The 11,246-nt window shown below is 33.8% G+C and overlaps 1 protein-coding gene across 4 annotated transcripts in view; it reads left to right on the top strand.

The window, feature by feature from the left end:
- The window catches only part of PTPRK (protein tyrosine phosphatase receptor type K), a 573,018-nt gene that overhangs the window by 536,586 nt on the left and 25,186 nt on the right, over positions 1–11,246 (top strand). For 2 of the 4 annotated variants that reach the window (XM_007461251.1, XM_007461252.1), the window contains exons 15-18: positions 1,959–2,119; positions 7,689–7,873; positions 9,584–9,671; positions 10,765–10,841. In XM_007461251.1, coding sequence (XP_007461313.1) covers positions 1,959–2,119; positions 7,689–7,873; positions 9,584–9,671; positions 10,765–10,841 — 511 coding nt within the window. Of the gene's footprint in view, positions 1–1,958; positions 2,120–3,407; positions 3,444–5,371; positions 5,384–7,688; positions 7,874–9,583; positions 9,672–10,764; positions 10,842–11,038; positions 11,057–11,246 lie in introns of all 4 variants that reach the window. The other 2 variants (XM_007461249.1, XM_007461250.1) reach the window with 2 other exon arrangements.

Genomic DNA, 11,246 nt, shown 5'->3' with positions numbered 1-11,246 from the left:
ACTCTTTCAAAACATAGAACCACTTTAAAGAATAAGGAAATTTAACATAAATATTCAGAGTCATGACTTCTCTTTAAAAATAATTTTTAAATGAGAAACTCAACTCTGGGATCAAATGCCAATATTCACTTAGGCAAGTTGCCCCCTAAACTGCTCTCCAGTTCTCTGCAGTCCCCACCGTACTATGTGGTGTCTCGTCACTGGCAGCAGCACTATTTATATTCCCTGTGTGAAACCTGTAAGGGTTTTACAGGGTTTTTGCCTCCTAACCTAGAAAAAAGAGATAAGAGATCTTTCAGTGAATAGAGCAAATATTGCTACTAAGTGATGGTGGTGGTGACAGTGGTTGTGATGGTGTAGTGGTAGTGATGGTGGTGGTGACAGTGGTTGTGATGGTGTAGTGGTAGTGATGGTGGTGCTGACAGTGGTTGTGATGGTGTAGTGGTCGTGATGGTGATGGTGGTAGTTCTTGTTACAGTTTTGTCATTGTTTTCTTATTGATAATACTTATCATTATTATTATTTCTAAAAAAATTAATGCCATTTCCATCCCTAAAGCCTAGTTTATGACTATCTTACTTAGGTATCAGATCTGCTATGTCAGTATATTGGGTATTGTTGAGTATGTACACCTGAAGCCAAGTACTATAATTCTCAAAGAAAAATATCTTACACATGAGTAGCTCTCAAATCATCAGATTAATTTTCTAAAGGAAAAGCCTTTGGACATAAACACAACTACTAAGTGAGTCTTTTTTTTTTTTAGGTATTTGTAGTATATTTACTCTAGTACAGATACTCATGAGAATCAGAAGAATTTATCCTAGCTAATAATCCAGCTGAGAAATGTTACTCTTAAAACAACTAAAAAATACTTCCAAAGCACCATAAACTGCTGCCATAAACTTAGAAACATAATCTGGCTAGTACAGGCATTTAGAGTTTCTTTATTTCTTTTTAGAGTACCTTATTAATGTGAGATAAATGGTTTATACGCCTTTAATAGGTTTTTAATTGCATGTTTCATGTGTAACATTCACAAAGAACCAGAATGTATTTCACATCCTTGTTATGTAAGATAAAGATATCAGTGTTTGAGTAGCTCAAAAGTCTAACTCTGCTGATTTCCAAATCCCCTGTGTCATTTGCCTTGCTGCATTCGTAAGGCCATTCTGTAGTTGGTACTCTGCCGTGGGGTTCTGAAACACATTTTTAGGATTTGACCATGTTTGTCATCCAGTATTATGATCATTTGCATAATACCTCTGCATAGCATTTTCCAAACTTTTCTTAAAGTACTTTCCTTATAAAGTATATAATTTTCCCATATATTCCTGAGTATTTGCATTATATCTAGCTGCGGTTGATTCTACAAGTTTCTAGGTTAGGTTTGGATTAATGTTATAAATATATTGCTACATATGTTAATTCTACATGTTGCATTTTTACTGAACAATAGAACAAAGAGTGAAGAGTGGGATTTATCTATTTTAGTTGGATGACTATAGTAAAATATACTTGAAAAAGTAGGCATGTTCTTCCCCCAGAAGAACTTCTAAAAGTTGCTCAAGCGTGTTAATCACCCAGGAGGAAAACCAAAATTTAGCATTAGCTTAAGTTTTCCTTGAACAACTCTACTAAGGAAGTATTTACATACTCTTCTAATAAAGTATAGTCATGATTTATGATAATTTATTTTAATGATAAAATGCAAGAAGTGATGAGACATTTGGGTTGACAGCTTGAATGTTGAAATATCCATAGGACAAAACAATTTTATAGCAATCAACAAATATCGTTTGGATGTCAAACTTAATTCCTGAAATTATGACATGTTTTTAGAGTTTCTAAACCAAATCTGTATTCTTATCCTCGGGCTTCCCTGAACTATTTACTGCTGGTGTCAACTCTCCTTCAAGCCTCACGCTAAGGTTTCCCTTTGATATTTGTCTTGGCAGCAAGCTTGCTAAAAAACGCAAAGATGCTCTGGGGAACACCCGGCAGGAGATGACGCACATGGTGAATGCTATGGATCGAAGTTATGCTGATCAGAGCACTCTGCATGCAGAAGACCCTCTTTCCATCACCTTCATGGACCAACATAATTTTAGTCCAAGATGTAAGTTGTTCATCAAAATTTTAATCAAAGATTTTTAAAGTTCTTTAATGTCTCTCTGAATTCAACACATTACCTTTTGAATAGTGAGGGGAAATAAGGAAGAGAGATGGGAAAAGTAGCTGGAAAGAGAAAAAGTGATACAGAATATTATGGAGTTTATCAGAAGGCTTATTTTCAGTCTTGATATTGGATTTAGTTTAACTTCAAACTGTATGAATTTTATTACTATGTTATAAGACATATCCATATACCACTCACCAAATCTTATGTTATTGCTTTAGGTTAAAATATACTTGATTGCCTACATAAAATTAGTTCATGTCAGAATTTATTTATAATTGTTTTGCCATTTGAGTCTTCCTTTGTGTAAGATAAAGTTCCTTTTGAGATAAGAAGTATCATAATTCTTTCTGGGAGTTATTGGCATGGGAAAGTTATTCTATTTAATTATTCTGTAGACTCCTGGAGAATTTCAGTAATAAAAAGTTAACCAGGGGAAAGAGGAATCTACATACTCGTTCAGCTTGGTGAAAACTTCTAGTAATTATTGGCCATCATTTTCCCTGATATATATCTACACCAAATTATTAGTTAGAAGTGTTGTAATGCGTCATTTTGGATTTAGTTTTAATAATGATAGAGCTTTTCTCATCTATTTTATTTTCATTTCACTATAAGATAAATGATAGAGAAAAACATAAAATCTTATTATTGTTGAAAATAAGTTTTGTTAAAAATATAGATGTATCATCTCTCTAACCACTTGCTTTAAAAATTAATCAGTTAAGGATTTGAAAGGATTTTTGTTTCCAAAGCTTTTCTATCTACTGACTGTGTACCCTATTAGGAGGCTTGAATTTAGCAGTATAACTATAAATATACTCTTATGAACTTGGAGAAAGGATTAACTCTATTTCCCAAAGTTAACTAAAAATATTTATTCGGAATGAATATAAGATAATTACTTCTCTAAGTACCTCACACTTGATAAATCTAAAATACATGTTTTTTCCCCCCTAATTTTATAATCTTTGTAATGTCATGCTGAATCTTCTTGGCTTTTAAAATTGAACTGACTACTGAAATATAATTATAGATGCACCTTTCCTGGTATTTTGAGATAACCCAAGCTTTGAAAAAGAGAATTTTACCTTTGCAGGTTATAGTAATCAAAGAAAGTTTAATAGATATATTTCTTAAGAAATGATAAATCTATTTTAAAGGAAAAAAGAGCATAAAATACAACTTTAGGGCAATATGTTCCTTCATGAGCTTTGTTTTCCTACAGTGCCCAATGATCCACTTGTGCCGACTGCTGTGTTAGGTGAGGCCCTAATTCTTTGTCATCTTCTTTTGCATGGATCACCCTTCCTTGCATGGGTTATAGCTTTGTCCACGCAGTAATTATTTACAGCACAGGAAGCAATTTGATTTCGAAAATATAGTCCTAGTTTTATCAAAGAGAGCAACTGTGGTCAACACAATTAGATCTAGTGCATTTCAAATTAGTAAAGTATGCTTTTTTAAAAACAACATATTCTTTCATTCTTGGTTCTGTTAGATTTGGAGTGAAAGTACAAGGGCCCCCAATATATACCTAATGTTTATACATGCAAGTAAGTAGAATGAACCCAAATGCACACATTTCAGGGGCCAGTGCTACCTGAACAATTAGTTTATATATAAAAATCTACCTGATTTAAAGGGCTTTTCTAAATCCTCCTAATTTTATAGCAACTAAAGAACACATTTCCAAGTAAACATTAGGAATGTGTGCATTTGCTTTAGTTTTGTCTTTGTTAAGAATTTATAAATGCAGGTAAAGTTGCTACAATATTGATATGGAGTTTTGCATTCTCTGTGCATCTTATGTAAGCATTATCTTTCAAAAAATTTAGAATAAGCCAAGATTTACCACTATATAACATCCAAGACAACTGATATTGCTAGTGATGAATAAGACCTTTTCAGCTCTAAAATTAAAATAATGTTTAATCCAACTGTATATTTAAGAATAGAATGAGTTTCATTTCAATTTGTACTCTATTCCTTGACTAAATTATACATCAATGATTCATGACCAGCTTGCTCGTATGTTTGCAAGTTGTCTTATCAGTTTGACCCCCCTGCTTCTAATATTTAAGATTTAACCAGAGAAATGTAGAAATTGCCAGATAAATGTATCTTAGAAGTTCCCAGTTCTCATGTTTTATATTTAAATTTCTTTGAACATAAAACATTAGCTTATGCATGTTTTTATTATCCATGTATTCAATGTTAAATTATATTTTAAAAATACGTTGGAACAATACAACTAACTCAGTTAAGCAAAATATACCTCTTTTTCACTAAAATAATTATTAAAAATTATAATTTTATAATATAAAGATATATTCTAAAAGAATCTGTCTCTGATTGCACTCTCCCTTTGATGTCCACACCAGTAATGGCAGGGAAGTGAGCTGGGGAATTTGCCCCAAGGGATGGTCTGATCATGTAGGAAGGAGCCAGGAATCATGATCTTTGGGAGGCATCAAATGCCTCTGAAAATGTCATCTTCTGTTGAGAGCTGTAGAATGCTGTCAGCATCAAACTAATAAGTTAAATTCAATTAAGTTATTAAAAACTCAAGGAAAAAGATAGTTACTGTTAAAATTTCATTACAGTAATATTCAAGGACATGTAGAATTGGGTCTAAGTCTCAGTCCTCTTGTGGACTCACAGTATGAACTCATGAAAATACATTTGTCTTTGCTTCTCCATCTGTAAAATAATATAATATTTCTTACCATACCTTTTCCTCAGAGCTTAGTAAAGAGAAAAGGAGATAATGTGTAAAGTTTAAAAGACAATTGTAACAGTTTTCCCCATGAAAGAGGATATTTTTGTTTAAGGAAGGCTGGAGTTAACACAACAGAATTATAAAATCTGTTCATTTAAACAGTCGTTGTGCATTTTATTTCACTTTGAAGGTCAAGGTGATTTTTTTTTATGTTTCTTCTTAAAAGCTAAAAAGCTCTTTAATCATACCAGATTTAGAAATGATTTGTTGCATTTTTTCATCATTCTTGGAATCACTGTGTTTACAGTTGTTTTGCATCCAGTTGATTTTGTATTTATAAAGCAGTTTTTGAAGTCACTTCAAATATTGCTTGATATTAATATCTGCTTACTGATTTAAAAAGAAGTTAGAAATTTTTGTATTGATTCATATTTTTGTTTTCTGTGTTCTACTGCTTCATTGGGTTAAAGTCCCTATAACCGGTAAGTGTATTACAAAGAACTCTAGGAAACCTTTCCATCAAGGAAATATTTGAAGTTATTCTTAAATGTGTGATAAGGATAATGATTAGTACATGTACTCTTACTTCTAGTCACATTATTAGGTAATTTAATGAGGTAGAAATGTATAGAGATTAATAATTCATGTGTGATTATTTTTAAAAATACTGCTCATTGTACTAATGTATTAAAGCTTAATGCAAAGCAAAAGGCACTGTCTACTTCATGTTGATAATCATGTAAGATTTGGAATATGGGTGAATTCTGTGTTTCTCACTGAGCCTTTTACAAATGTAAATATTCCACTGCTCCAGCAGGTACAACGTGTGCTCTGGGGCTGCTTCACAGAGCACTGACTACCTTATTCCAGCTTGGGTCATTGCGTTTTGCCTCCCTGACATTTTTCTCTTTACTTCTCATCCTAAGCTTTATATTCTGTGGTAGTGCCCAAATCGGTGGCTTCTGAATTTAATTTTACTGGGGAGATGTATGTATTCTTTATGTCAGTGTATTGATTACAATATTTTAGCAAAGATAGATCAATTGAGTGTTGTCTCATAGAAAAGACAGGAAACTCTCATAAATCATGTTTGCTAGCAAATGTTTGTGTGTAGAGGGGTGGGAAACCAGAGTAAAGAGCATTAATTCATTTGGGTGTTTTTAGGTCACAACAGAATCCAGCAGAGTTTTGTTTTTTTAGTTCAATGTAGAGTTTTAGAAGTAAATTCAGAAAGAAAAAATGCATTCATCCTAATAAGAGAAAGTAAAGTAAATGCAATCAAGCTAAATTATAGAAGCATACAAATCTGATTGTGGGGTTCTTTTTTTTTTTTTTTCCTTCTCCAGGAAGAAAAAATGTTTATCATGGGGACAACAATTCATTTTTTGCCATATCCTATTTGTAGAGTTGGTGATAGAACAGGCAAATGTACCAGCACTTGAAATATGTTTAACTGTTAACTAAATATCGTTCTCCACAGTATGCATTATCATTAAAACAAAAGTTCCCCTAAGAGTGTATTTTCTCCTCTGTTAATGAGTATGGCAGTGTAATGTTTTCTAAAGTAACACCCCTTAAAACATTTGTTTTTTTTTTAACATGGTAAGTTTAAATGTGATAACTATAAGCATGCTTCTTCTCATTGTAATGATTAGTACTGTGGTCATTAAAATAATATTTATTTTTCAGAGGTAAAATGTTCTTGTTCTTTTCTTCCTTCTTATGACAGAGACTTAAGAGTTTCTTTTCGTTTTAAGCTAACAACACAGTTGAGATGGGGCCTATACTTAAATGTGGGTCGTGAGGGATTTAATGGATTTTTAACTAACTGAGTCATTGAAATATGTATTGAGTGACTGCTTTGCACCAGGCACTAAGAATAAAGAGAAAAACATGACTCTTGTCTCTACATGCTAAGTACTGAGAGTTTAGTGAGGAAAATAGATCAGTAAGTAAATGATTAAAATACATTGTAAGTGAAATGAATGTTGGAGAACAGGAGGCCATGGGAACACAAAGCAGGTGCTTTGTAGCTCAGCCTCGATGGGCTGAGGAAGTATTCCAGAGGAAGTACCTAAATATTTTGCCCCAGAGACATATCCCCATTTCTTTTATACAGTAGCCAGAAAAGTCAAAATGTATCAGCAATAAAAACACAACAATAATAATAAACCAAGGGAATAGAGATCAAGTATAAATGCACATGTAACCTGGCTAGCAGACGTAGTGGGCCCAGGGGCTGATTCTATAGAATGTTCATGTTTCCCAGTCTGGGAGTGTATTGTGGTAAAAAGCCAGAGGTGGAAGGGCATAGTACGGCCACAGGGCAAGAAGAGCAGCCCTGTGGGGATGGGTTGCCTAGAGGGAGGTTGGGATATGGTGGGAAAGAATTTGTTCAATTTAATCAACAATGAAAACACTCTCCAATTGGCAACTTGATCTTCTGGTCCCACTCTATACTGCTCTGACTGCAGGTACAAGAAAAAGTCAGAACTCAGCAAAATCTCCCACTTATAGTTTTTAAAAGTGGATCAGGTGTCTCTCTCTACATCTCACAGCATGTATTGTCTTACTGATATACACATAATATACCCTGACCTCCTACCTTGAGCTGAAGTAAAAGGCTTTGTCTTTATAGGGGTGCTGCCCTAGGTCTATACTATATTTCTTTCCCTTCCTCCTATTATCAGAAAGATCATAAGATCTTAAAATCTTATTTGCATAGATATATATTAAACAAGGTAACTTTGTCTTTTTTTTAATCTTCTGGAATCTGAAAAATGGCAGATGAGAACCACAGTGCTGCAGCAGAATCCAGTCGTCTTCTAGATGTACCTCGCTACCTGTGTGAGGGGACAGAATCCCCTTACCAGACGGGACAGCTGCACCCAGCTATCAGGGTAGCCGACTTACTGCAGCACATTAATCTCATGAAGACATCAGACAGCTATGGGTTCAAAGAGGAATATGAGGTGAAAGTTTCAATACTATATTGAATTTCATTTCTAACCATGATACCCAGCGCCATTTAACAGCTTTAACATAGCAAGCAGTGGAATACTCTGTAGACTGTCTAATCCTTTCTCTGTAACTGTACAATGAGGTATACATATGAGGAGAGTGGGGTAGATGGATTGAAAGAAAAGGGTACTTCCTGGGGATATATCTGGGCCAAAATTCATTTTAAGAAATAAAAAAATATTGGATCCCATAATTTATTTGACTGTTATTTAAAAACCACTTTGTTAGACTTTATATTTCCCCCGCTCAAAAATCCATAGCAAGATACCTTGAGTCCCATTGTATCATTGCAGGTTCTGCTATTTGAAAGACCTAAGCAGTGGATGCTTTTCTGCCTCTTTGCTTGTTGACCCTCTGTTGAGAAATAAGATCTAGCTTTGTGCCCTAAATGTACTACTTGTCACTCTGAGTTTTGTTTTGAGGATTATAGGTTGAGGGGGGCTGGGAAGAAAAACAGAACACGGAAAATCCAGACAAGAAGAAGCCCAAAAAAGGACATGGGAAATTCTTCTTTCATCCTTATTGCCCCTTGCTACTCAAACCAAAATACCAAGATTATACTACAAAAGAAGTGATTTAAACTAAACATCCCAATAAACGTAGTATAGCAAAAAAGAAACAGTTCCTCTGACACTTTTCAATTACTGAGAAATATCAGTCTAGGGTGTACAAGAAAGTTCCTCCACCACTATACACACATATGTAAAGTAAAAGAGAACAAACAGTACTTTACTTTGAAAGACCACCTAAAATACATCTAACTTTGTAAGGAATCTTCTAAACATTACCTTTTATTTAAGATTACTTGTTATACCTTAGTTTAGGAATGAGTAAAATTATTTTTGAATTTTGAATGTTGGTTTTAGATATATGCAGGAAACACTATGCTGTGGTAACAAAATAGTGCAAGGAATTACAATATTCTGCCAGAGCTGGGGTGTTTTTTGTTTGTTTGTTTTGTTGTTGTTTTTCATCACATGTATATTCCTGTGTACCTCGCTTCAAAGACCGTTGACTCTTTGAAGACCCCATTTCCTGTGTTGAGCAAAGTTTAAGTTTTTCTGCAAAAAGAAATCTATACCCATATTTTAAATTGCTGCATATGGTAATTAAACCAATCAACAATTTCATCTGTTCCAAGATTCTTGGAGATAGTGGCTCTTTTTAATTTCCATATGGTCTCTTGTAGAGACTCAGTCCTTTCCACGATCTTCAAAGAAACTGAAATGTGGTGTATTGCACACGATTTAGTGAATAATTATGGGAGAAAACAGGTTTTCTTTTTCTTGTTAGAAATGCTAAAGGAAGCATACTTTTGAAAGATGCTCATTAAAAGTAGTTTTGAAGTTTTTGATGCTTCCTCTAGTTCCGTCTCACAAAGTTATAGTGATCTTAAATTTGAAATACTTTCAAGGTCCTTTTTTTCCCCCTAAAGTTGTTTCTTGTCCTTAATTTGAACTCAGTCCAATCCAAGATGAACAAGTAGGAGTCCAACAAACAAGCTTTGACGTCTGAAAATTGAACTTGTTTACTGCTGTAGTACTCCCTTCCTCCCAGAGAAGATGGCTTTTACTATTTTGATCTTCAGAACAAACAGACCTGATTCAAGAAAAGGAATCAGATTCAGTGTGCTTGTTAATTTTGGTTTTTTTTTTTTCTAGAGCTTCTTTGAAGGACAGTCAGCATCTTGGGATGTAGCTAAAAAAGATCAAAATAGAGCAAAAAACCGATATGGAAACATTATAGCATGTAAGTTCTCTTACAATTCTTGGTGAATGTGAATACTGTGTGTAGAAGATAAAGAGTAATTTGCAATTCCTCCTTATATGGTTTTAAACTTTAAAAAAAATCCCAGAGGGTGACACATCTGTTCATAAAATAATCTATTTAATATTAGAACAGCATTGGCTATTGGCAGGGATTCAGAAATTGTCATCATCCTCATTAATTAATTGACTCAGACTCTTCACCCTATGGAGATAACGTGCCGCTTGATTTTATGTTTGTACATAAATGTATGGGGGTGTCATTAACAGCTGAAAATATTAGAATAACAAATACGAAGGATTTTTTCAGTGATAAATTGCTATAACTCTTCCACCAAACATATTCAAGGTGGGAGTGTTATTCTTTCCATATACCATATTTCCTTTCTTGGAGCCAGTGCCTGAACCCCAGGTGTTCCATGTTACTTATCATAAGGGACTTCCTCCTGATGAAGTCTTTACAATGTATTCATGAGATAAATAAATTGATTATCATATGAAACCAAAGGGGCAATAAGAAAAGTAACAGATAGTTTAGCTTGTAACTAACTGCTGATTTACTTAGACCACTTTATTCTCAATTTAAATTATTTTACACTGTCTTTTGAATACATCAGAATTTAACCTTGACTCTCACAAAATAAGTTGAGAGCAGGGGTTCAAAATTCACTCCCTAGTTCTGTGGCTCATTTGCTGTAAAGTACAGGGAGAAAAGATCCCACCCATATAGCATCACGCCTAACAAGCAAAATTAGGAGTTAAGGCAAGTTCAGTTCTTTAGAAAAATTTATGACTCAAATGATAATTTATCAGACATTATCATGTCCCATAAAAGCTTCCTGACTATAAATGCTAGTCACTGAAGCTTTATTAACAGAATATTATCATTGTAATAAGTAATGAGCTCATTAAAGTTCTTGCATTTCTTCAAATGACTGGTATCCAAGGAAATTTTCAAAGTATATTACGGATAATCACTTGCTAACCACTGAATTATTTTAAGTCTCTACTAGGGTCATTGTCTCAGAACAGGGGGAAAATTTAATAGCTTTTATTTTATCCTTTAAAAAATTTAGATGATCACTCCAGAGTAATTTTGCAGCCTGTTGAGGATGATCCTTCTTCAGATTACATTAATGCCAACTATATAGATGTAAGTATTTTTATCCTTCAGTATATGCCCAATTTGTTGGCTCATATATGTAAATCTTTTTGCTTGTTATTACCTATAAAGTGATTGCTAGCTTTTTAAAATAAAGAACAAACTGTACACTTTTCCTTGTTCTACGTCCTAGTACTTACTGACGTTGTTGTGCTTTCTTTCACACCTGACTTTGGTTTGGGCTGTAGATTTGGCTGTACAGGGATGTAAGTACCACTATATGTAAATAACAGCACCCTATTATAAATATTTAATGTTAACTGCTCAATTACAGTTACTACTAATGCTCACTACTAGTTATCTCTGCATGCTTCCCCTAATTAGCCTCATACGGTGTACCTATGTTTATTTTTTTGTAACTCCTCTACATGTGTAAAGATCTATTTTACCTCTTTC

The sequence above is a fragment of the Lipotes vexillifer genome, unplaced genomic scaffold (genome assembly GCF_000442215.2).
Source record: "Lipotes vexillifer unplaced genomic scaffold, Lipotes_vexillifer_v1.1 scaffold201, whole genome shotgun sequence".
NCBI classification, from domain to species: Eukaryota; Metazoa; Chordata; class Mammalia; order Artiodactyla; family Lipotidae; genus Lipotes; species Lipotes vexillifer.
This window is presented reverse-complemented; position numbering and strand designations above follow the sequence as displayed.